This window comes from Pseudopodoces humilis, chromosome 18, assembly GCF_049639895.1.
Source record: "Pseudopodoces humilis isolate 2021_Gansu_Grassland_sample_001 chromosome 18, ASM4963989v1, whole genome shotgun sequence".
NCBI lineage: Eukaryota > Metazoa > Chordata > Aves > Passeriformes > Paridae > Pseudopodoces > Pseudopodoces humilis.
This window is the reverse complement of record NC_142217.1, coordinates 435,251-460,966: the sequence shown is the minus strand read 5'-3', so window position 1 is coordinate 460,966 and position 25,716 is coordinate 435,251. Positions and strand designations below refer to the sequence as shown.

Below are 25,716 nucleotides of genomic sequence, written 5' to 3'. Positions count from 1 at the left end.
CCAGAGGGTCATTTTTTGAAGCAAAGTGATCTGATTAAATACTGTAACCAAAGGTAGGCTTGGTAAAAATTAGAAAGTGGTGAAAATGGACTGCCTAATGGAACTTTAAATGATCACCCACTGTTACAGCTGATGTTATTTTTAAGAAAAGAAGACAAATGAGACCAAGTGATATGTGCAGACACATTTTTTTACCCTGAAGAATAAACCTGAGTGGCACAAAGAATATGGTTTTGATTTGGACCCCCAGGAGGCTTTGGTCCTTCCTTTGGAAAGAGATAACAGGTGGAAAATAAAGAGATGTTGTTCAGCATGTAGTTTAGGGCAGAGATGTTTGAAATTGGCAAAAAAGCGCGAGGAAGACACTGTTATAGATGTCCAAGTCTCTCAGCCGAGTTATTCCAGGCCAGCTCTACCTTCCCCCTCAAGCAACCACTCCTCTCCCTCAATTAAATGAAAGTGAGAATGAGATGAATAATCCTGGTGAGGGGACAAGTTCTGGGATGCCAGTGACAACATGTACCAGGAATAAAACCAAGAAAGCTTTGCCTTTAGTCACCCCCTTAAGGCAAGTAGTGGGTCCCACAGGAGAAGCTGTGTGGGTGAAGATTCCCTTTTCTACTGGTGACCTGAATAACTGGCAGGAAGAAGTTCATAATTATAGAGAAAACCCTAGCAAAGTGGCAAAAAGATTGGAGTTAATAGTCAAGAACCAAGACCCAGACTGAGGTGATTTCATGATGACAGCGCTAAGGAAAACAGATAAAGACTTGGTGATGAAGATGATCAGAGCACATGTGCAGGGAGAAATTGCTAGTGGAGCCATACAAGGTACAGTGGACCAGTTGTTTCCTATTGTAAACCCTTTGTTGGACCCGAATGATGCAAACAACTATGCGATGTTAACTAGATACTGGGAACTGTGGGGGCCGAGGAAGCAGCCAATACTGTAGCCACTCTCCCCTGGAGGAAGAGCCCATAGTAGGCTTTCACTTACCACTCTCCCCCAGAGGCTAAAGGCCTCGATGGGGAGCTTTTATTTTTACAGCCACATGTTAAGTGGTTCCCAACATGCCTTTCCCCCTGTGTGCGTATTATTTTTACCCTGTTGGCCCTTCCTCCTTGTTCCGCCCCTGAATCCTCAGACCATTGTCCCTGTTGCTCCACCCCACCCCCTGCTTTTCCTATATAATCCCAGCTCTCACTGAGCCCAGGCCAGTTGTTGTCTCTGGGACCCTTCGGGAGAGAAGAATAAAGACTTCCTTGGAACCCCACACGGTGCCTCCCGTCTCTTCTCTTCGGCAGCACCTGAGGAACAGCGGCCATTCCAAAAGCCCTTGGAAGGGCTCGCAGCTGAATCACGGGGGCAAGGCAAGCGTGCCTGTGCGCCCAGGGGAAGTGCCACAGGAGACGCTTCCCTGGGAAGGTCGTAGCACCTTGACCACCTCCGCTCGCTGCGACAAGTGGTGCCCCAACAGGGAGCTCTGCCAGCAGTTCCCTGGTTCCCTGGTTCCTGGAAGAAGCGTCTCCTGCAGCACCAGCTGCAGAAAGCAAGTCGCTCTCGGGTCTGTCACTTCGCTGAGGAAACCCCCTCGCGTTTTAGCAAGGGCTATCCAAGGGGACACCGGGACCCTCCTAGGACCATCCGGGGAGTGAGGAGAAGATCTCCCCAAGGACCAGTCAGTGGGTGACATCATGCCCAGCAGTTTTTGTTCACCCAGTGGAGGTGGAAAAAGCTGCTAAAATCGGGATTTGGCCTTTCTGGGAGGGTTTTGGAGCCAGTTTTATTCCCATGGGGAACAAAATCCTTCCTGGTTTTAACCAATCCCTTTGGAATGCTGCACATGGCTCACCTGGGCTGGGAAAACATGGGAAAATCCTGGAACACACACCTGAGGGAGGGGTTTGTTAATCCTGGCTCATCCCAGGAATTTCCATTCCTCAATCTGGAAAGGATGGGTTAGGGAGTCCCCCAGTCTGGGAGTGCCTATGACACTGCCTAAAAAAATGTTTCCTTGCTTTTCCAATTCCAGAAATGAAATTCCTGGATTATTTTCCATCAGGAAATGGGGTTAATTCAAGTGCAGGCTTTTCCACCAGCATTCCAGTCCTCGTCATCCTGGCAGTTCCACAAATCTCTCCCAGGCACGATTCAGAGGGTTGGGATTACCTGGTCCTGATCAACATCTGCAGTTGCACAGGAAACTCACAGCTCATGGGAACAAATTTTCTGTGTGACTTCAGAGGCCACGACAAACCTGAGTGGTTTCCCTCCCATCCCCCAGCCCTTCCTGGCCCCAGGGGCTGATGGCATTTGTGCTCCCTCAGGTTCATCTCCCCACAGCAGCACCATGGGGGTGCTGACGCCTGCTCTGGGCAGTGCAAACAGGGGCTCCTGAGCCAGTGCTGCCGTGTCTGTGCCTGCAAGGATGCGGCACCTCTCTGAGCCGGGGGAGAGGCCAGGGCTGCACAGGGGGGATGTTGTTGGCAGCTCCATGAGGACGCTCTGGGACGCTGCCCTGGGGTGTCCAGCACAGTGGGGATGGATCAGCCCCTGCTCTGCTGCTCCTTCCCATCTCCCCCAGGGACCTTGCAGAGCCCCAGCCATGCTGTTTGCCCCCAGCCTGCCCACGGCCACCCTGGGGCTGCTCACGGGGGTTTCTGTGCTGAGCTTTGGCCTGGCCGTGTTCTTGAGAGAGCCTGGGCAAGGAGCCTGGAGCCCCCAGGCCCTGCCCTGAGGCGTCAGCGCTGCCCCAGCAGTGCCCATGGCCTGTCCCTGCTGCAGCCCCGGCACTGCCACCCCCAGGGCTGTGCCCGGCCCCGAGAGCACTCAGGCCCTGCAGCAACACCAGGGCCAGGAGGGCAGCGGGGCAGTGGCACGGGAGCAGCACTGGCAACACCAAGTGCTGCTGCTCCTGGGCACAGCTGCTGTGCCAGCACTGATCTGCCCCCAGCTCTGCACACAGACACTGCTGCTGCAGCTGCAGAGAAGGGAACAAAAGGGGGATCTCTGCAGAAGACTTTGCTGGGAGATCCTTTCTTTCATTTAAAGCCACCAAGATACCAGCTCCTTATTGACACAGTCTGTGGCCACAGGGAAGATGGAGAGAGGAACAAAATGAGAAATGGCACAAACAATGATATTTTATTGAAGACAATTTTAAAACATACAACTAAGAAAAAAACCCTCCTAAATGAAGTATCAAGAAGTATCAAAGATGACTTTTATTACAAGTTATTTGCAGAAATTGGCCAGCAGTTTAATGTTTCCGAAACCATCCAGTCATCATTCTCCACACTGCAGCCTTGAGCTCCTGGTTCCTCAGGCTGTAGATGAGGGGGTTCAGGGCTGGAGGCACCACTGAGTACAAAACTGACACTGCCAGATCCAGGGATGGGGAGGAGATAGAAGGGGGCTTCAGGTGAGCAAACATGACAGTGCTGAGGAACAGAGAGACCACAGCCAGGTGAGGGAGGCAGGTGGAAAAGGCTTTGTGCTGTCCCTGCTCAGAGGGGATCCTCAGCATGACACTGAAGATTTGCACATAGGAGAAAAAAAATGAACACAAAACAACCAAATACCGAACTGCCACTGACTGCAATGAGCCCAAGTTCCCTGAGAGAGGATTTGGAGCAGGAGAGCTTGAGGATGTGTGGGATTTCACAGAAGAACTGGCCCAGGGCATTGCCCTGGCACAGGGGCAGGGAAAATGTATTGGCCGTGTGCAGCAGTGAATAGAGAAAGCCACTGGCCCAGGCAGCTGCTGCCATGTGGGCACAAGCTCTGCTGCCCAGAATGGTCTCGTAGTGCAGGGGTTTGCAGATGGACACGTAGCGGTCGTAGCACATGATGGTGTCACAATCCACAAGGTGGGATTCGTGATGTGGTTCTTTTAGTCAGCGTTAGAGTACAAAAGATTATCAGCAAACCAAGGACTTAAACAGCAGAACACACTTTATTGAGTGCTCATCAGCACTAATATGCGATAGAGAGAAAAGAGGAGAAAGTAAAGCATAAGGAACAGAGAGTAAGGGGATTACAGCTACCAACGTCGAAGTCCACTCAGCTGTCCAACAACGCAGAGTCTTCTGTCCGTTGGGGGGATCTCAAAGGAAGGTAAGTTTGGGGTATAATTTTATAGTCTTTTGCAAAGCGAGGGGTGCAGGGCCAAAAACAGAGGAGATTGGTGATCATTGTGATGAATTCCATTGCGTGGGGGGCAGGTGTAGGGTACAGAGCGATCCATGTCTTGCAAGTCTTTGCTCACCAGCAGGAACGAGAGCCATGAGTCGTGGAAAACCCATTGCACAGGGTACCACACACAAGCCTCTGCTCACCAGCAGGAACGAGAGCAGTGTACCGTGCAACCACCTGCAAACAATCACTTCGCAAACATCCACCTCAGCTAGGCCCAAACCCCCAAACCAAGTCCCTTGTGATATTCAGGGTCTCAGTCTCTGTCCTTGAGACGGTTGTGAGACAGATGAGGGAATCTTCGGACCGTCTCTTACACTTGTCTGTCCTGCTTGGCACAGCCCAGGCAGGGCTTTCACAGCCCCATTCCACACTCCATTTCCCACCTGGAGCCGCTGGTGCCTCTGAGTTCTGCTTCCCCAGCCCCAGGGACGCTCTCCTTGTCTGCCCATTCCCCCAGGGTCTCTGGGCAGGGATGGCCTCAGTGGGGGCTGCTGACATCCTCAGCCACTTGGAGGCTCCCGCACTCACCCCATGGCCCCGTGGTTCCTGTGGCTGCGCCTGCGCACGAAGCCACCCCGGGAGCTGAAGGTCCCGCCTGGCTCCTGGAACCCCCCAGAGCTCAGCGCTAAGCCATCCTGGGAATAGCTGCCAACTGGGATGGAAAATCTGGGAATGCTGGGGGGGGCGGTGACTGGTCCTGCCCCAAATCCTACGGTTCTGCCCCAAATCCCAGTGATCCTATCCCAAATTCCAATGATTGTTCCCCAAATCCCAGGCATTCTGCCCCAAATCCCAGGGATTCTGCCCCAAATTCCAAGAATTCTCCCCTAAATCCCACAAATTCTGCCCCGAATCCCAGGGATTCTGCCCCAAATTTGGTAATTTTTTTCCCAAAATCCCACAATTTTTGGGGAATTTCTACCACTGTATCTTGGGGGGGGTGTTGTAGGACAACTGTTCCCATCCCAAACCCCCAAATTCCACCCCGTATCCCCCAACTTCAGTCCCAATTTTGCCCAAAATCCACAGAATTTGCCCCAAAATCCCGGAATTTTTTAGGCACATGACTCACAGCCATCAGAGCTGTACTGGCCCTGCTGGCTGTAGCTCAGGGGAGGGGGTGGGTTGTAGGACGACTGCTGGTCATAGCTCCGCTGGCTGTGGCCCCTGCTCAGGGCTTGGCCATAGCTGGAGCTGCCAAAGCCGCTGCCGTAACTGTGGGAAAAACATAAAAAATTTTGGAATTTCAGCCCAAAAACTAGGAATTAGAAGTGGGATGAGGGGAGGGAGGGATGGGGGTTGGCTAAAAAAAGAGGGGGAGAGTGAGCAGGAATGTGGAGTTTATTGGAAATATTTGGAATGCACCCAAAAATCTCCTGAAATTCATCAAAAGCACCTAGAATTTACCCAAAAATCACCCAAAATCACCTAAAATACCTGGAATTTACCCCAAATCTCCTGGAATTCATTGAAACCACCTGGAATTCACCCAAAAATCACCCCAAAATTCACCTAAAGATCCCTAGAATTACCAAGGTAACTGGGAATGCATTTGGCATTACTGGGAGTAACTGGGAACCAGTCTGGGGTTACTGGTCTGGAGTCTGGGTTACTGATACCCATCAATAACTAATTAATAATTAATTAGTGATTAATTAACGACCTGGCAGAGGCAGAGGCAGCAGTGGGGGGCTGGGAGTAGCCCGGGTACGAGGAGCTCTGGCCATAGCTGCCCTGGGAGCTCTGCCCGGAGCCAAAGCTGCCAGAGCCGTAGGAGGGAGGAGCCTCTGGCACCGAGTAACCTGGGGATAAATTGGGGAAAAACGGGGGGAAAACGGGAAAAACAGGGAGAAATAGGGATAAACGGGGGAAAACGGGGATAAACAGGGGGAAAATGAAGAAAGTGGGAAAAACAGGAATGATGGGAATAATGGGGAAAGTGGAAATGATGGGAGTAAACCGGGAGAAATGGGATGGTCAAAAATTTGGGTCACTTTTGGGCTCAGATTTGGGCATTTCAGGGCAGTTTCAGGTACAAAGGCGGCGATTTTGGGTACAGGGGGATATAACACCTGGGATTTTTGGGAATTCCAGGATTTTTGGGATCACTCACTGCTCTGGCTCTGCCCAGGCAGCTCTGGGATCACTTTGGGGGATTTCAGAGCAGTTTTAGGGCAGTTTCAGGTACAGAAGCGCAGATTTTGGGTACAGCAGGATAGAGGGATGGGGATTTTTGGGAATTCCAGATTTTTGGGATTGCTCACCGCTCCAGTTCTGGCCGTAGGAGCCGCTGTAGCCACCCTGGCTGTAGCCCAAGCCCATGTCTGAGCCCTGGCCGTAGCCGCTGTAGCTCTGCTGGGAGCAGCCCTGCCCCTCGGCCCTCCATGAGCAGCTCTGGCTGGGGGGGCGGGGTAGGTGCCATAGCTGCCGAGGGAAAACTTAAATCTCGTTAAAATTCCCCGGGAATCCCGTGGGAAAAGGATTCCTTAGGGATGGGGGGAGGGGGCCGTACCTTTGCATCATCTGGGGAGGGAAGGGTTAAAATGGGGTTAATCCATGGAAAATGGCCCCAAATAAAGAGATTTTTAAATGTAGTGAGAGGTTATGAGCTAATAAAAGCCTTTTAATTATGGGTTTAAGTCTAACTGTAGTAATAAGTATAAATAATAAATGAATATTTCAAGTTTATTAATTCTCTAAGATTTTTTAAGTTTAAATTTTCAATATAATTAGTAAATAATTAATCAATATAAATAATGCATTATTTTATAAATATATTATGTATATTATTTATAGCAATATATGTAATATTAAAAATATCTGAACTCTTTATATTAAGTAATCAATGCTTATTGAAAAAGTATTTTAATTACAGAATCAAGAGCAAAACTACTTTAGAATTAACTCACTTATTAAGTAATTAATAAATATAGGAGTGTTTTAATGACAGGATTAAGAGCAAAAATCTCTTCGAAGCAACTCATTTATTAAATACTTATTAATTATTAAAAAACCATTTTTAATGATGGAATTAAGAACAAAAATATCTTGGAATTAACTCATTAAGTATCATTAATTATTAAAAAAGTGTTTTTAATTAGGGGATTAAGAGCAAAAATCTCTTGCTTGATATACATCATACTTTTAATTAGGAAAATTAACACAAAACTAACATTAAAAACATTTAAAAGTGTTTTTAGATGGTTTTCTATAATTAAAATAATCCTTTAATGATTAATAACGTAAATTATTATTCCACATCTATTTCCATAACTAAAATTCAACCAACAGCCAATTATTTATCAATAAACTGATTTTATGGTTATGCTTATTTCTGTAATTAAAAGCATTTTATTAACCAATAATGAGAAAAAAATGTCCTCTCTTAATACCTAAAATATTAAGGTTTATAAACCTAAATTTTATAAAAATTGAAAATATTTAAACATCTTTTATAAAATGCATTCATTTGATATCAAGAGACTTTTCGTTATAAAAAATAATTCAATACCTTCAAATAAACAAAAATTTAACACTTTACAAGCACAAAAATATCCTTGAATAGAGAAATCAATTGATTTATGCTATTAAAATTAAGAAATCAACTGATTAACACTATTAATTGCTGACAGGAAGCTTTTAATTACAGAAAAAAAAATAAAAACCACCTTACAAAAATTTTACCAATTTAATTAGACAATTTGGAGTTATTTTTGATTTTAGGGCAGAAATAGTGAAATTTCAGCACAAAATAAAGGAAAATTTGGTGCTTCAGCCACCCAAAAGCACCAAAACCCTGCTGAGGAGTGAAATTTCCCACCTGAAAATAGAACTAATGGATTTATCCTTAAAAAATCACAGCAAAATTTTATTTTTTTAGTTGTAAAAAGCAAAATTGAAGTCGGATTTTGTTATTTAAATGTGAAAATGGATGCAAAGTCTTAAAGCCCACTCAGGCTCAGCGCAAGGAAAAGGGCCTAAAATTCCCGTTTTTACAGCAAATATCCCCCTCAAAAAGCACTCAGAACTCGCATTTAATTACTTATGTGTTATAAAAAAACAATAATTAAAATAAATTTAATGGTTTAGACAGAAAAATTGAAGGGAAAATTTAATATTCCCCAGGCGCCGCACAACAAAAGGGGGTGTGTAGGCACATGGGTCTGAGGGCAAAAAGGCTCTAAAACCTCAGAAAATCAATGATTTTAGCGATTTCTGCATAAAATTAAAAAGGATAAACTTCAATTTTTAGGATGAATGTAAACTTAAATATTAAGAAGTTAAAATGAAGGGGAAATTTTAAACCCCCCTCAGGCTTCGCGTAACAAAAGGGGCGCCTGGGGGGAGGATTCAGAGGGTGTAAAAACCTGCGTTTACCATCGAATTTCCCTGGAAAAGCGACATAAACAGCACAAAAAACCCCAAATTTAATTATAAAAATCTATATTTTATAAAAAGCCATATTTAATTAAAATACGCTTAAAGTTCCCTCACAAATCCTCAACGGCTCTTTCCCGCCTCGCGGGGAAGAAACCGCGGGGTTTGTTAATGCCGAAACAGAAGGTATAGGGCTTAATTTTTTTTTTTTAGCGCATTTGTTTAATTTGATTAAATCGGATTGATTTTGATTTAATTTGATTTAACGGGAGGACGCGGATGTGTCACTGCGGCAGCGGCGCCGCGCGAGCGCCGCGCGCACAAAGTGGCGGCGGTCGCGCAGGGGCAAAACCACAAAATGGTGGGCGGGGGAAAAAAAGAAAAAAAAAATAAAAGAGGATCCCAGAGCCCTTAAAACACTCCGAAATTGTCCCGAAATAAAAAAATAAATGCATGGGAATTTCACCCAAACTTGAAGTTTTTCTGTTATAATTGGGCGTTCTGAGGTTAACTTTCCTTGCCGCTGCAGGCGCGGAGCATCCGGGCTCCGAGCTTTGTTCGGCCCCCGCCCCATCCGCGGTCGTTTTAGCGGTAATAACACCCCAAAACAGCGGCCATAATTTGCGGTTTGGCCTTGAAATGAAAATGTTTGTGAGGGTTAAGGCGGGGAAATGTTAAAAGTAAAAAGCAAAATGAATTAAAAATTTAAAACTAGGAGCGAGGCGTGGCGGAAACGGAGCGGCACCGGATCACAGACCACGAATCACACACAGCCCCCAGAGGAGCGCTAATCACGAGAAATCCACAATGTAACAGCGCCTTAACTACACCAATTAACGAGGAAAAGCCCCTTTAGAATCACGCTAATTTGAAACAACACAACCACCACCGTGTCAAGCGCAGCAACACCGCCGGAACTCCCTCACGATCCATCCCCGGCGCTCCGAGACCGCGCGGGGCGGCGCAGCCCCCGCGGTGAGGAGGGGTCCGCAGGGCACGGAGGAGCCTGGGGGTCCCTGCCCGGGGTTAAAGGTGGGGTCCCCACGGTGCCGGTACCGCTGAAGGCCATGGCGGTGCCGCTGGATCCGCGGCCGCTGCACATGACGCCCGCCCGCATATTTATAGCCTCGGCCGGCGCGTCCCACTCGCGTCCGGAAGGAAACGGGGACGCCCCCCCCGCCCCTGCAGGCCCGCGCGGTCCGGCGGGAAAGGGGGGCGGGGACAAAGGGCGGGGAGATGGGCGGGGCATTTGGCTCCGCGAACCGCGGGGGCGGGGCCTGCGCTGCCCGTAAAGGTCGGGGCTTTAAATAGTAGGGGGCGCCTATGGGGACTGTGGGGGCCCGGAGCAGGTACGGGGGTTCTATAGGGGATTGGGGGGAGGGGGGAGGGGTTCTATACAGGATTGGGGGGTTCTATAGGGCATGGGGTGGGTTCTGTAGGGGACAAGGGGGTTCTATAGGGGACACATCCCTATAGAAGGTGGGGGAGGGGTTAGGAGAGGGAGGTCTCCTATAGCCCTCCCTATCCCCCATAGGGGAGTGACCCCTCTGGGACAGTGTCCAGAGCCACCCCAGGGGGCAGTGTCCAGTCCCAGCGTCCACTCCTGATGTCCCCTCCCAGTGTCCAGTGTCCATTGCCAGTGTCCACTCCCAGTGTCCAGCCCCTGTTCCCAGGCTCCACTCCTGGTGTCCACTCACTGTGTCCATTCCCAGTGTCCAGTGTCCACTCCCGGTGTCCACTCAGTCGCCATGGCGTGGCTGGAGCGTGTCCAAGCGGGCGGCCGTGGCCTGGAGCGCCGGCTGGACTTGGTGCCGGCCGAGGCGCTGCTGGCCGGGCTGCGGGCAGCCGGAGCTGTGACCGAGCCCGAGGTGGCCGCGCTCGGACGGCCGGGCAGCTCGGGCTGGGTGCGGCGGCTGTGCGCTCTGGCCGTGGCCAGAGGGGACCAGACGTGCCGTGTCCTGCTGACCGTCCTGGAGGGGCTGGAGGGGCCGCCCCGGCCGGGGCCCTTCGGTGAGTGACCGCTCCGACATCTGGCCGTGGCCTGGGGGGGCAGTGGCTGGTGGTCACTCATTTCTGGGGTTTTCTGGGGGGGGATTTCCCATTTTTCCCAGATTTTTATGACCCCTGTTCACTGAGTGACCGCTCTGATGTCCAGCCATGGCCTGGGGGGGGAGGGGCAGTGCCCGGTGGTCACTCCAGGGGTCACTCCTGGGTGGGATTTCCCTGTTTCCCGTAGATTTTTACGACCCCCAGCGTGACGCGGCGCCCACACACCGCTCAGACTGTCCTTGCTGCCAGCCAGAGCCCCAGGAGGCATGCGAGGAGGAGGAGGAGGAGGGACAGCCCCGAAATGGGGAGGAAGGCCCCAAGGAAGAGGAGGGAGAGGCCCAAAACGGGGAGGAAGGTCCCGAGGATGATAAAGGTGGAGGAGATGAAGCCCCCGAGGGTGAAGGTGATGAAGGCCCTGAGGAAGATGAAGGCCCCAAGGACAATGAAGGTGGAGGGGTTGAAGGTCCCGAGGATGATGAAGATGGAGGTGATGAAGACCTTGAGGAAGATGAAGGTGGGGGTGATGAAGGCCCCGAAGATGAAGATGGAGGTGATGAAGGCCCCGAGGAGGATGAAGGTGGAGGTGATGAAGATTAGGGGGGGGCGCTGAGGAGGAGGAGGGTGGGGGAGGGAGATGAAGGAGGAGCTGAGGAAGAATATGATGGAAGGGATGATGATGATGAAGATGAGGAGGGATTTTGGGGCAAAAAAAGCCCAAAATGGACTTTAGGGCCTCCATGATGATGATGAAGATGATTTCCATGATGGTGATGATGATGAAGATGGCCTCCATGATGATGATGAAGATGAAAATGGCCTCCATGATGATAATGATGATGATTAAGATGCTCTCCATGATGATGATGAACACGAAGATGATGAAGATGGCCTCCATGATGATGATGACAACGAATTTTGGGCCAAAACAAGCCCAATCCAGATCCTCAGTCCACCCAACACCCCCCCACCCTAAGCCTTCCTCCCTCCCCTCCTCCCCTCACCCCTCCCCCAATAAAGCCCCACCCCCAGCACAGCTGCAGCCTCAGTGGGGGCGGGGCCTTGTTAATGAATGGAGCCCTGCTCAGTGGGGGAGGGGCGGGGCCATCCCAATGGCCGAGGGCCTGAACGGTCAGCAGTCAGTGGCCAGAATGGGGGTGTGGCCTTGGCCCTCACGATGACCAATGGCCACTTTCGGTTCTCCGTGGTTTCCATGACCAAACCCCAACTTTTGGGGTCCTCCTTGACCCCAATGACCAAACCCCAACTTGGGAAGGTTCTCCATGATTTTAATGACCAAACCCAACTTTTGGGAACCTCAACAAAAACGTCCAAATTTATAAGGTTCTTCATGACTTTGATGACTGAAACCCAACTTTGGGGATTTAACTGGAAAACCTCCACCAAAAAAGTATAAATTTGGAATGTTCTCCTTGGGTTCCATGACTCAAAACCCGACTTTGGGAGGTTCTTCATGACCTTGATGACCAAACCCCAAATTTGGAGGTTTCAACTGGAGAGCCTCCACCAAAAAAATCCAACTTTGCAAGGTTCTCCTTGGTTCTGATAACCAAACCCCAACTTTGGAAGGTTCTCCATGACCTTTATGACCAAAACCCAACTTTTGAGGTTTCAACTGGAAAACCTCACCATAAAAGTCCAACTTTTGGCTCCTCCTCAGTTTCCACAACCAAAACCCAGCCCTTGAAATCTCTCCATGATTTTAATGACCAAGCCCCAGCTTTGGGGATTCAACTGGAAAACCTCCACCAAAAAAGTCCAACTTTGGAAGTCCTCCTGGCTTTCTGTGACCGAAAACCCAACTTTTGGGGCTCTGCACTGCCCTGATGACTGCTGTGCACCTCCCAGGGGTTCTCCTCACCCCCGATGGCTGCCCCCAAGCCCCCCTAGATGCAGAAGCTCTTGGCCTTGCCATCGATGTGCCACAGCCTCAGGTTGTCAGTGCCGACGCCCTGCAGCGACTGCAGCACCAGGGACCCCGCCAGGTACTCGGCATAGGTGCACGATGTCAGCAGCCTGAAGCCAAACCTGTGGGGGCACCCAGTGTTCCCAAAAATTCCAAAGAGTGCCCACAGATATCCCAAAAGTCCCATCCAAATCCCACAAAAAACCCACCCCAGAAACCCCAAAACCCGTAAACTTACCCCAAAACTGATGCTGGGGGGGGACACCGGGATTCAGGTGGCTCCAAATATTCCCAAATGTGTCCCCAAATATCCCAAAAATCCCATTCAAATTCCCCAAATTCCATCTAAATTCCCCAAATCCCACCTGAATTCCCCAAATCCCACCCAAATTTCCCTAATCCCCACCCCAAATCCCCCCAAACCCCCTAAATTTACCTCAAAACCAATGCTGGGGGGACACCAGGGTTCACTGGGAATCAGATGGCCCCAAATATTTCCAAATTCCCATCAGAGACCCCCAAAATCCCATGAAAACTCCCAAAATTCCTCCCAGCCCTGAGGGGTCCCTGATTTTGGTGGATTATCCCCAATTTTGGTGGGGTGGGGGGGGGGGGATTGTTCTCGATTTTTTGGGGCTCTCCAATCTGGGGAGGGATCCTGGGGGTGTCCTAAACCCCTCCAAATTCCCCCTAAACATCCTCAAACACCCCCCTGAAGCCTCCAAAGTCCCTTGAAACCCCCGAAACCCCATCCCTGTGCGATCCCTGATTTCGGAGGGGTTGTTCCCTTGTTCCAAATTTTTTGGGATCACCCCGATTCTGGGGAGGGGTCCCTGACCTGTGCTTGGGCCCAGCCTGGCCGTTGGGCTCAATGAGGCCGTGGAAGGGCCCCCCCAGGTGCGGGTTCTGGGCGCTGGCCTCGGCCGTGCTGAAGTGGTACTCGGTCACTTTGTCCAGCAGCTCATGCAGGATGCCCCCACCGCAGTCCGAGATCCTGCCAGACATTGGGGATTTTGGGGACATTTGGGATATCGGGGACATTGGGGAGTTTGGGGATTTTGGGGAGTTAAGGGTGTTGAGTTTGTCCAGCAGCTTGTGCAGGATGCCCCCACTGCGGTCCAAGATCCTGCCGAACACCGGGGACACTTTGGGATTTTGGGGATGTTGGGGACATTGGGGACGTTGGGGATATTTGGGATACTGGGGACAATGTGGACAGTCTCAGGGACATTTAGGGACTTTGGGGACATTTGGGAAACATTTTGGGGACATTTTGGGAATGTTTTGGGGACACTCTGGGCACACCATGGGAAACCTTTGGGGACACTTTGGGGACATTTTAGGGACCCTTTGGGGACATGTGGGACACACCTTGGGGACACTTTGGGGACATCTTGGGGACAGTTTGGGCCCCCCGTACCACATGACAAGGTCGATGTCATTGTTGGCAATGGTCACCACAATGTCAGGGACGTTGTAGGGAGTGTCCAGGTGTGACTCCATCGTTGCCCTGACCCCAAATTACCACAAATTACCCCAGATTCCTGCAAATTCCCCCCAAATCCCCTCTATTTTCCCCTAAATCCCCCAATTTAGCCCCAAATCCCCACAAAACTCCCAAATCTCCCCAAAACCCCCTTGAAATCCCCCAAATTTCCCCTAAGCCTCCACACAACCCCCTTAAACTCCCCCAAATTCCCCCAAAACTCCCAAAATCCCCTCATTTTGTCCCCAAGTCCCTCTTAAATGCCCCCAAATTCCCTTGAAATTCCCCCAAATCCCTCTCAGTTCTCTCCAAGTCCCCCAGCCTCCCAAAATCCCTCTTAAACTACTCCAAATCTCCCCAAAATCTTCCCCAAAACCCCTTTAAACTCTCCAAAACACCTTTCAACTCCCCCAAATACCTCTTAAGCACCCCCAAATTTCCCCAAATCTCCCCCAAAACCCCCTTTAAACCCCCCAAATTCTCCTAAAACTCCCCCAAATCTCCTCAGTTTCCTCCCAAATTCCCCCAAATCCCCCCAAAACCCCTATAAACCCCCCCAGCCTCCCCAGGCGTGGCCCACACCTGTCCCCAGGTATCTCCTGGTGTTCTTGAGAGCTCAGGCAGGACATAGTCCAGGGCAGGGGGATGAACGGGAACTGCGCAGCCACGTGGCTGTTGATGTGCACGTGTGGCGCGTTCCCATACTGGTGCTCGCAGAGCCGCCTGCACATTTGAGACACACCTGAGACAGGTGAGATGCACCTGGGGCAGGTGAAACACACCTGAGGCACCTCACCTGGCACCCTCTGACACCCCCCTGTCACTCAGTGTCACACCATTGTTGGGTGCATTCCCATACTGGTGCTCGCAGAGCCACCTGCGCAGGTGAGACACCTCAGACGTGCCTGGGGAACACCTGGGGCACACCTGGAACACCTCACCTGGCAGCCACAGTCACCTGCTGTCACCAGGTGTGCCCTGGGCTCCCCCACGTGTGCCCAGGTGCGCTTACCTGGCCAAGTCCACCCACTACTCAATGAGTTTCTTGGGGGACAGGCGTGTGCAGATGATGCCCACGAAATCCAGCTAGGAAATTCAGGGGGAAAACCAGGAAAAAAGGGAAAAACAAACGAGGAAAAAATGGGAAAATAGGAAAAATCAGAAAATGAACAGGAAAAATGGGGAAAAAGAGAATAAAAGGGAAAAATGGGGGAAAAGGGGAAAAAAACCCAAGGAAATGGGAAAAGTGGGGGAAAAAGGCGAAAAAATGGGGAAAAAATGAGGAAAATGGGAAAACAATTGGGGAAAAATGGGGACAAAAGGGAGAAAAATGAAAGAAAATGAAGAAAAATGGGAAAGAAAAGGGGAATAATGGGGGGGGAATTGGCAAAATATTGGAGAAATATGGGGAAAAAATAGGGAAAATGGGAAAAATAGGGAAAAAATTGGGGAAAATGGGGAAAAAATTGGGGAAAATGGGGAAATCCCAGGAAAAGCTGGGAGAATGCGGTCCCTGCTCCACCTGCCCAGGTGAGCTGACCTTGTCTTTGTGCATTACTGCCAGCATCTGCATGCCCCGGCGTGAGGTGAGTGTCTTGTCCAGGAACGGCCACAGCAGGCACTCGTCCTGCACAAGTGGGACAGATAAGATATGGACAGGTGGGACAGGTGAGACAGGTGGGACATGGACAGGTGAGGCAGGTGACACACAGATGAGTGACAGGTGAGTGGATGTGGCTCAGGTGGGATTTCCCCAGGTGTGCGATGGTATCTCAGGTGTGACCCAGGTGAGGTCACCTGGCCCAGGTGTATCCCAGGTGTGTGTGTGCGTATCCCAGGTGTATCCCAGGTGTATCCCAGGTGTGCCAGGTGTGCCCAGGTGTGCCCAGGTGTCACTCACCGGGGGGAAGTTGCTCAGTTTCTGGAAGGTGTGGAGGTAGAGCTCATGCTGTGGGGAGGGAACAGCATCAGCTCCTGGGAAAACCCAAATCCCGGGAATTTCAGCATCCCTGGGAATTTTGGGAATCCCCCTGGAATTCCACGATTCTCTGGAATTTTGGGGTCCCCAGGGAATTTCGGTATTCTCCAGAAATTTGGGATCCCCGGAATTTTACAGATTCCCCCCAGAATTTCTCATTCCCATGGGGATTTCAGGGATTCCCCTCCTTCAAATTTTGGGATCCCCCTGGGAATTTTGGGATCAACTGTGGAATTTCGGGATCCCCCATGGAATTTTGGGATCCCCTATGGAATTTTGGGACCCCCCACATGCAGCACTGGGGGGGGTTGAACAAAAAAAAACCCCGAATCTCCAAATTTCCTTGGGAATTTCCAATTCACCCGGGGATTTCGGAATCCCCCTCCAAATTTCAGCATCACCCGGGAATTTTGGGACCCCCATGGAATTTTGGGATCCCCCTGGGAATTTCAGGACCCCCCCACCACAGGACTAGGAGGGCTGAACAAACAGGAAACCCCCAAATTTCGCAGGTTCCCCCCAGAATTTCCGATTCCCACAGGGATTTCGGGATTCCATCAGGAATTTGTGGACCCCCACTGGGGATTTGGGAAGGTTTTGGGGGATTTGGGGGCTGACCACGTGCAGGATGGTGAGGTTGCAGCTGATGATGAAGGGCAGGCTGCAGAAGCCCTGGATGTGGTGGGTGATGCACACAGGCAGCTCCTGCTGCAGGTACCGGGTGCTTTTCTGCTCTCAAAAACCTGACTTTGGGCAATTCCCCAAATTTTTTAACTGCCCTCAAAGTTTCTAGGATTTTGGGAAAATCCCCTCTTCCCCAGTTCTGTTTTCCCACCTGAATTTTGGGGTTTTTTTCCCTCCCACATGAATTCACGGAAATTCCTGGACAGAATGACCCCGAATTCTTGGAGTTTCACCCCAAATTTTAACTCAGTTCCCCCTGATTCCAAATTTTTGGGGATTCCTCTCTCAAACTTCCACCCAAACTGCAAAATCTTTGGGATTTGCACACTCAAAATCTTCCCAAACACCTAAACTTTGGGGAAAAAAACAAATTTTGGGAAAAAACCCCAAACTTTGGGGAAAAAACCCCGAATTTTGAGGAAAATCTCCAAATTTTGGGGGAAAAACTTTCAAACTTGGAGGAAAACACAAAATTTGGGAAAAAAAGCCGATTTGGGGGGTAAAACCCTTAACTTTGGGGTTAAAACCCTGAATTTTTGGGAAAAAACCCCAAATTTTCAAGAAAAAACCCCAAATTTTCGGGAAAACACCCAGATTTTGGGGCCCCTCACCAGAAAGTGGCTGCTGTCCTACGAGCACCCCGAGTACAGCATGGTGGTGGGGATCAGGCACACCGAGGGCTGGATTTGGGGTAAAAAAAGGAGATTTGGGGCTCTTCTCAGATTTGGAGAAAGCATCCCCAAATTCCTCTGAATATCCCACCCAGAATGGCCCCCAAATCAGCCCAAAAATAGCACAGAATTCCCCACAAATGCCCCCAAAAGCCTCTCAAAAATGGCCCCAAAATCAACCCGGAAATTTCTCCCAAAATGGCCCCAAATCCCCCTTAAAGTGGCCCAAAATTCCAGGGAATTTGGGGTGGGGTCTCTGCAGATTTAGTGGGATTTGAGGAGGCATCAGTGGCCCAGAAACCCCCCCCAAAAATCACCCCAAATCCCCCCAGTATCCTCTAAAAATAGCCCCAAACCCCACCAAAGTGACCCAAAATCCCCCAGAAATTTGAGGAGGGGTTTCTCCCTGATTTGGGGATGGGTCTCTCACCCTCTCAGCGGCAGCGTCAATGGCCCAAAATCCCCCCAAAAATGGCTCCCAAACCCTACAAATTCCCCCCAAAGTGACCCAAATCCCCTGGAAATTTGAGGTGGGATCTCCCCGATTTGAGGAGGGGGTCTCACCCTCTCTGTGGCTGCATCAATGGTTCCAAATCCCCCCAGTATCCCCAAAAATGGCTCCCAAACCCCACAGATTCCTCCCAAAGTGACCCAAATACCCCGGGAATTTGAGGAGGGGTCTCTCACTGCTGGTTTTTCAAGCAAGGCAAACACCCTAGTCCAGGAGCCAGCCCGTGGCCTCTCTCCCGGGCCACCCTGGCCAATCTACCCACAAGACATCAATATGATGGATGGCGAAGCAATGGCGTTTATTGCAGGGGAATTTGACAATTTATAACCTAGGGTCATTGTGTTACTCCCATCTGCTCACGTCACACCTAAGTGCTATTGGCTAATTACAAAAGGTTTTACTATCCTAAAGAGAGGGGTTTTTTCTGACTTTCCATTACGTTCCGAGATCTTCCACATCGCCTGGCCTTAAACTGCAACATATCCCCCCTCTTTATGAGTAATTAATTTGCTAAAATATAAGGTATATTAGTCTTAAAAATTCTAATGTTATTTTTTATATACGTATTTCTAAATACTTTATCTAACTTAACTATATTATAAAAGTTTTAAAAATGGATAATATAAAATTGAGTAAAATATAAAATACTTAACTAAAAGGCTAAAAGCTTATAAAATTAATACTACAGTTTTCATTAGTAAATATGAGGCACAAGCAGTGACTAAGTATATTTTTAAAGCATTTGTTGCCTTTCTATAAACAAAATGTTAACTTTTTCTAGTTGGCTTTTAACAAAGAACACAAGCTTATTTAAAACACATGGTCCAAAGATTAGCACAAGTAAAATCATCACAACTGGTCCAATCAGGGTAGACACCACGGTGGTTAGCCACGGAGATTGGTTAAACCAGGATTGGAACCAGTTCTGCTGAGCTTCTCTCTCTCTGCCTTCCGTTGAGACAGCCTGTCTCGTAGCTCTGCCATGGTGTCTCTCACTACTCTGGTGTGGTCTGTGTAAAAGCAGCATTCTTCATTCAGGGCGATACAGCAGCCTCCCTGCTGCATGAATAGAAGGTCGAGACCTCCCTCGCCTGTTCTGTAAAACAACTTCAGAGAGTGAGGAGACTGATTTTTCTAGAAACGATATGGATTTCTCAATTCTCTGTAGATCTTCATCTACAGTCATTTGTAGCTGAGAGAGACTCTGACTCTGGGTTACCAGAGCGGAGACACCCGTGGCTGCTCCAGTTGCTCCCAAGCCGAGCAGCATTGCTATTGACAGTCCTGTCAACAGCTCTCTTTTCTGAAGGCGGCCTGCTCGCTCAAGGTACTGGTTCACTTCTTCTCCAGAGTGGTATAGAACCCTGGGGATGATAACAGCTAACACACAAAAGTCAACAGAGGAATTAAAGCTTTGGGTATAAATGCAAGGGCTTAGCCCACTGCGGTTGCAAACCCACATGCCAGACAGGGGGGCGATTGCCCATCTCTTGGACTTGTCCACCTGCACGGTGGTCGCACAAACTTTTTTGTCAACAACAGTGGCTTTGCCTATGCAAAATCCTTGCCCTGTCATGTGGCTGATGGTGATTCTGCGAGAAGGTGACTCACTGCGGCACTGAATTGGGGCTTCTGCATTAACCCACAGTGGCTGGTTATTAAGGGCCACAGCTTCATAATAAGGGGGCTGTGTGTCATAACACAGCCAGCAGGATTCTGTGGCATTAGGGTTAGATTGATTCAGAGGTAAAAAGGTGGCATCTAACATTCGATAGAGCGAGTTAAAAGCAGCGGCTTCAGATCTTTGGGGAGTAGTTTCTTGTTTATGCAGCGGGTATAAACTATTAGATCGTGGGTTCTCAGCCTGTACTACAAGGTTGGGGCTCACTGCTTCAGGTGTTATGACTATAAACAGCACAATTACTATAAGCAGCTTACCATGTAAATGACACCATACTTACAAACTCACAGCTAAAACTTTAACGTTAAATGAACCTTCAAAGATACTTATACTATTTCTTAAAAGAAAAATACTTATACTTTATACTAACATAATAATTTCTACACAGGCTAAACACTTTACCTTAAACTATTATCTAACTACTTTTAACACACGTGCTCTGGTATATATGTAATCTAAGCGTAAAAACAATTTGCTAAAAGGATAAACACACAATTACAATTTGCTTTGTATATAGTTAGATGGAGTCTCTACACCTCCCAAATCTTCTACAGAATTTTTCCAACATGATTCAGTCCTGGATCGTTCACTGCTCCCGTGATGTCAGCTGGCAGCTGATTGGTGACTGAGGGCTTTGATGTTCAAGTTGTTCTTCAGATCTTTCTAAATCTTAAAACAAAGGATAACTGAAAAATTGATAGAAACACCACATCATAATAACAACATAAAATTTCTGTTGGCAACTGTCTGTGTAGTGTTCAGACACAACTGTGTCCTGACAGCTCCACTTCTGATCCATGTCTGGAGTACCAAACATGTGTGATGACTTCTCCGTTCACTGCATCTCATGTGTTCAGAGGCAGACAGTCTGGTCAGATGGACAGGTGACCTTTCTGAACCTGCCAACAAAACACAGGCACTTCTCTCCTTGAAGTTAATGAATTACACTAATCAAATGCTTTTAGGGTATCAATTTTCCCCCCTTTTTCTTAAAAAAAAAAAAAAAAAAAAAGAGATGTATTTCTGTTCAACATTAACACAAAACCTTATACACAATTAGTAAAAACTTATAGCAGTTGAAAATCAATTAATATAAAAGTACTGTTAATTATTAAAACACTGCACCAGCATCTCATAGTTAACAAACAAACAAAACCAAAAATTATCAGTGAAGGATTGGACAATCAGTCCGGAAATGATTCTCCAAGCCCACTTCAAAATTGATCCAGCTGTCGTATTAATAGAGTCAAATTGTTGAGTTAAAAAGTAACTCAAATACTGATTTGGGACAGAAAACATCTGGATCTGTTGATAAACATTCTGTCCAGGTAAAGTTAAGACTTGGCCAGGGTCTTAGACTTTAAACTGGAGAGATACTTCTTAACATATTTTTAGAACAAAATTTTCAATAGCAACAGCTATGAGATGCTTACAGCACAGCAAACTGTTAAAATGCATTTGTACAAAGCAAATGATTAAAAACTTTAGGTACCAAACTAATTAAATCATTCAACAGTTGGTTTAATTTGAAGCCTCTTCTATGGCAGCTAATCCTTAGCAATGGCACATCTTATTAAAATTCTGGAAACACTGAAAAATAAGAAAGTTATAGCAAACAAAACTGCAAAAATTGCAACAACCAATAAAGCTCTCGATGAAATCAAGGGTGTCACAAACTGCATTTATTTCTGTCCACAAGCAGGTGTTCATCAGTGTCCCATCACAGTTGTTTCAGTTGTAGCTGTCTTCATATCTCTAAAAAAATAACTATATTTTGCAATTTAAACAAGTGTTTCCAATAAAACATAAAACAATTCAAATTAAACAAAATTTAAACTTAACAAAAATTATTTATAACAAAAAGAAATGACAAAACTTAACTTTTAAAAGGCTATCTAAGTTATACAACAACTTAAAAACATTTAAGCCAACGGTAACATGGATTCACTATAAAAATTATAAAAATGCAACAAATACATTACAATTCCATGTTATCTAGCTTTGAGAATAACACACAATAACTGCAAATGTTACTAAAAACACTCATTCACAACAAGAATTTGCCTAGTATATGTTCAAATTAGTTAAAATTTCAAAATGCAGCTTCTTTAAAAAAGCTACAACAACACAGGATTGGGCAAGTTGTCATTTAGCTTTTGCAGCACTTCTCAGAAACATCAAGTCCAATTTTTAAACTAAAATCCAAAATTTAAATTGATATATATGCAGTTATATGTGTTTTATGTAACAAAAAGATTCACATTAGAATTTCTTTATTAAAACTGTCAAAAACTCAGCAAATGGGTAATATATGATTACTAAAACAAAACAAAAATCTTTTAAGTTTCCTGGGATACAGAAATACAACATTTAAACTTTTTAATCTATTTTAAAGGCACTTCATTCAATAGAAACTTATTTTTAAATCTCAATCTTGATTATAACACTTTGCTAATTTACAAACAATACAATTTATAAAGCTTTTAATTTTTGAATTGTCTAATTAAAACTCTCTCTTTTTTATCCCTCTCCAAAATATCTAGCTTTTTGTTGTTTTTTATTGTTTTATTGCTTTGCTTTCCGCGGTTTCATTGAAGTCGCTGTTACTTGTTTCACCGGTGGTTGCCATGGCAACAGTGCCTCTGGCTGCCGTGTGTTTTTTCCTGAACTCGGCCGTGCTGGGTTAGTTTTAAATCTGAGAAAAAACTTTTAAAAACTGCAACTGCACAAACTCACAATCACTCAAAACACAAAATCAACTCTAAAAGGGTATATAAACACATCCTGAAAACTTAACAAGCCACAACTCCGTAACAAGCTGGATACTTTCCCTGGGCTCCCCTCCAGAGAGAGAGCGGGGGGGAGGGGGGGGCGAACCGCCCGGTCCGCCACTGCCGCAGCTCCGCTCTCATCCTTCTTCACATTTTTTACTGTTTTTTCTTCTGGGGACTTGGGCTCTGACCCTTCGCTGCTCGTATCTCGATCACAGTCAAAGCTCCACTGGCTGGCCATTTCCTGTTTGCTGTGCTCTTTTCTTGGGCCCCGGCCCTTCCAGCCACCCCTGTGGGCAGGCTGTTCCCACCCCCCTGGTTCCACTCCACCTCCACCCCGCCTGTCGCCCCGCCTTTCCCTCCGCCCCTCACTCCAGGCTCTAACCCGCCCTTTGCCACCCCTCCTTTCCATTGCCTCTGCATTCCAAGCATTCTGCACACATCCCCCGCTTTCTTCTCTACATCTCTTATCTCTCTCAACCCTCCAACTGTACCCATCTTCCAAGGCCAGCTTCTGTTCTTTGTTAAAGACATATTTTTCTTGCTCTGTAACATTTTTCTCAGCGCCATCTTTAAGTCCAAGGGGGGATGTATCTCCCCTTACTTTCTTTGCTACATTTCTGGCTTCTTCTGTTAAATTTTTCCAAAAAACTCTTGCTTTCTGTTGCCCTTCTGAGAGCAGCTCAGGGTTTGGGGTTTTAGGAGGCATATCGTCCTCCTGTGTCCCCTTCTGCTCAGCTGAGCTACTCTCATCTGGGGATTCTAAAGTTTGTGTTGTAGCACTCACCCCTAGTTTTGGGGTGACCAACAGACAGCTTTTTGCTGCTGTCCAGGCTTCCTGCTTTTGTCTAGCTTTTTTCAAGGCCTTAACGACCTTCCCCCACAACTTAAAATATTTCATATTGCTAGAATCTACAGTTTCATTAGCCAGAGCCCTGGTACATTTCTCCCACACCTCAGGGTGAAGAATGTCCACTGGTCGCTCTATAATACCCATTTGTAAAAGCTGTATAACAGCAAGCTTAAAATATTTAGATTTGCAGTCTACACCCCACTGCTTATATAGTTCAGATACGACCTTTATCAAAGATTCCATCGTCGTTGAAGATGCAGGGACGTCTCCCTCGTCAGGAAGGATCCAGCCTGTCCTGACCGCTGCTCCTGTTTTTTCAGGGATTCCTCGCTTTCTGGATTTTTTCCAGCTTTTCTTCCCGGGTTTCCGGCACCAATTGCTGGTTTTTCAAGCAAGGCAAACACCCTAGTCCAGGAGCCAGCCCGTGGCCTCTCTCCCGGGCCACCCTGGCCAATCTACCCACAAGACATCAATATGATGGATGGCGAAGCAATGGCGTTTATTGCAGGGGAATTTGACAATTTATAACCTAGGGTCATTGTGTTACTCCCATCTGCTCACGTCACACCTAAGTGCTATTGGCTAATTACAAAAGGTTTTACTATCCTAAAGAGAGGGGTTTTTTCTAACTTTCCGTTACATTCCGAGATCTTCCGCATTGCCGGGCCTTAAACTGCAACATCTCACCCTCTCAGAGGCGGCATTGATGGCGAGCTGTTGGTAGGAGGTGACAGTCTTGCAGCGCTCCTGCACCAGGTCCAGGGGGGTTTGGTTGGTGGCGGCGCGGGCAGGGGTACAGAGGGGGTTCTGCTGCCCCTCCCCCCCGCAGACCCCCCCACCAAAAATGCGCCGAAGCATCTCCTGCGGGGGGAGGGGTTAAATGGGGAGGGGGGATAAAAGACCCTCACCCTAAAATCCCCCAAAAGAAACGAGCCCCAAAAAAACCTCTCAGGGTTCCCCCGGGACCCCTCCCAAGAAACCCTCGGGGATCCTCCCAAAAGATCCCAAAAATCACCTCACGGATCTCTCCAAAAGACCCCAAGAACCCCACAGGGATCTCCCCAGAAGATCCCAAAAAACCCCCAGGGATCTCCCCAAAAATCCCCCCAGGGATTCCCCCAAAGGACCCCAACAATCCCCCAGGAAACCCCCCAAAACCCCCAAAAGGACCCCCAAACTCCCTCAAGGACCCCCAAAACCCCTTCAGGTTCCCCCCAAAGGACCCCAAAACCCGCAAATTACTCCAAAAACCCCTGAAGGACCCCCCTGAAGGATCCCAAAAACCCATAAAGGACTCCAAAAAGCCCTAAATTATCCCAAAACCACCCCAGGGACCCCCCAAAGAGCACTCAGGGGCCCCTTTTCCTCTCAGTTTTTCCCCCCAAAATGCTCTGAGACCCATTTTTCCCCCTCAGAATCGCTCCAAAAATAGGATTTAAGTATCCGGGACACCTTTTCCTCTCAGAGTTTCTCCAAAATAGAAACTCAGAAGGTCCAGAACCCCCCAAAAACACCATTTAAGTGTCCGAAATCCATTTTTTAGTTCAAAATCCGCCCCCAAAACCGCTCCGGGACCCCTTTTTCCCCTCAGAGCTCCTCCAAAATAGAAACTCAGAAGGTCCAGGAGCCCTGAAAAGAGGACCTATGTGTCCACACCCCTTTTTCCCCTCAGAGTTTCCCCAAAATAGAAACCGAGAACACATTTTTCCCCTCAGACTTCCCTCAAAATAGAAACTCCTATAAAGGGATTTAAGTGTCCGAAACACTTTTTTTTTTAGCTCAGAATCCCCACAAACCCGCTCCGAGACCCCCTTTTCCCATCAGAATCCCCCCAAAACCGCTCCGGAACACCCTTTTTCCTTCAATCCCCCTCCATTCCCAGCTCTCCGCCCTCCCTTCTCCCCAGCCCCGTGTCCCAAACACAACCCCAGTGTACGGACTCTCCTTATCCTTTCAATTTTCTCCCCAAAATCCTTCAATTTTACCCCTAAAACCCCCTCCCAAACTTCCCCTCTCACCAACCAGCGGCCCCGGGGCCTCCCCGACACCTCCCCGGGCTCGGCTCGCAATGGACTCGCCCGTTCCTACTCCTCGCGTGGCTCCCCCCGCGCGTTCCCCTCAGGCTGGTACTGTCCGGCCGCAAGGCGCATGCGCGAGGCCCTGGCGGGGGTGGCGGGGGCGGGGAAACGACGCCGCCTAGCGGCGGGAGGTAAGGCAAGAGGGCGACGCTCGGGAGGAGAAAAAAAAGGGGATTTGGGGGCTTTTTTTGTGAGGGGAAAAAAGCCCCCCCCGAGCCCTAAATCCCATGTTTTGGGGGGAAATTTTGGGAAAAAGGGGATCTCAAATATTGAATTCGGTTTTTGGGGGGAAATTGAGGGGAAAAGGGAATCCCGATGCCATTTTGGGGGAAAATTGATGAAAAAAGGGAAATCTCGGGGCCTTTTTGCAGGGAAATTCCGGGAGAAGGGAAATCCCGTAGTCTTTTTGAGGGAAAATTGAGGGGAAAAGGGGATCCCAAATCCTGAATTCCCGT

General features: G+C 48.2%; 4 protein-coding genes across 5 annotated transcripts; 1 reads left to right on the top strand and 3 right to left on the bottom strand.

Moving 5' to 3' along the window:
• Positions 1 to 3,260: 3,260 nt before the first annotated feature.
• Positions 3,261 to 3,856, bottom strand: LOC148182859 (olfactory receptor 14J1-like). The gene is given in 2 exon segments (XM_088063860.1): positions 3,261 to 3,557; positions 3,559 to 3,856. Coding segments are annotated over 2 exon segments (588 nt in total). The 5' UTR covers positions 3,850 to 3,856.
• An 81-nt stretch (positions 3,857 to 3,937) lies between these two features.
• Positions 3,938 to 9,716, bottom strand: LOC148182858 (uncharacterized). Of its 2 annotated transcripts, none has more exons than XM_088063869.1 (4): positions 9,465 to 9,716; positions 6,463 to 6,622; positions 5,271 to 5,413; positions 3,938 to 4,372 (listed from the first exon to the last, which is right to left on the bottom strand). In XM_088063869.1, exons 2-4 carry the CDS (start codon positions 6,618 to 6,620, stop codon positions 4,335 to 4,337), a joined length of 339 nt encoding a protein of 112 aa, XP_087919995.1. In that variant the 5' UTR covers positions 6,621 to 6,622; positions 9,465 to 9,716; the 3' UTR covers positions 3,938 to 4,334. The 2 variants fall into 2 exon arrangements, with proteins under 2 accessions (XP_087919995.1, XP_087919993.1); XM_088063867.1 differs by having other exon boundaries at positions 9,632 to 9,652.
• A 132-nt stretch (positions 9,717 to 9,848) lies between these two features.
• LOC148182857 (uncharacterized) lies at positions 9,849 to 11,629 on the top strand. Its single transcript, XM_088063863.1, has 3 exons — positions 9,849 to 9,924; positions 10,288 to 10,585; positions 10,812 to 11,629. The coding sequence occupies exons 2-3, from the start codon at positions 10,324 to 10,326 to the stop codon at positions 11,219 to 11,221; spliced, it is 672 nt and encodes a 223-aa protein (XP_087919989.1). The 5' UTR covers positions 9,849 to 9,924; positions 10,288 to 10,323; the 3' UTR covers positions 11,222 to 11,629.
• Positions 11,630 to 11,822: 193 nt separating this feature from the next.
• Positions 11,823 to 25,300, bottom strand: LOC148182856 (branched-chain alpha-ketoacid dehydrogenase kinase-like). Its single transcript, XM_088064245.1, is given in 12 exon segments — positions 11,823 to 12,670; positions 13,387 to 13,542; positions 13,969 to 14,071; positions 14,643 to 14,669; positions 14,672 to 14,757; positions 15,047 to 15,120; positions 15,575 to 15,771; positions 15,814 to 15,982; positions 16,631 to 16,741; positions 17,308 to 17,376; positions 23,871 to 24,044; positions 25,206 to 25,300. Coding segments are annotated over 11 exon segments (1,305 nt in total). The 5' UTR covers positions 24,042 to 24,044; positions 25,206 to 25,300; the 3' UTR covers positions 11,823 to 12,528.
• Between the last annotated feature and the right edge of the window lie 416 nt (positions 25,301 to 25,716).

Bases quoted from the DNA above. Each gene is read 5' to 3' on its own strand.
- LOC148182858 (XM_088063867.1), bottom strand. The intron at 5,414-6,462 runs GTGAGCAATCCC...TTTTTCCCACAG, and splicing joins CTACGGCCAGAACTGGAGCG to TTACGGCAGCGGCTTTGGCA. The intron at 4,373-5,270 runs GTGAGTCATGTG...GATTGTTTGCAG, and splicing joins CCAGTACAGCTCTGATGGCT to GTGGTTGCACGGTACACTGC.
- LOC148182857 (XM_088063863.1), top strand. From the start codon at position 10,324: ATGGCGTGGCTGGAGCGTGTCCAAGCGGGCGGCCGTGGCCTGGAGCGC. The intron at 10,586-10,811 runs GTGAGTGACCGC...TGTTTCCCGTAG, and splicing joins GCCCCGGCCGGGGCCCTTCG to ATTTTTACGACCCCCAGCGT.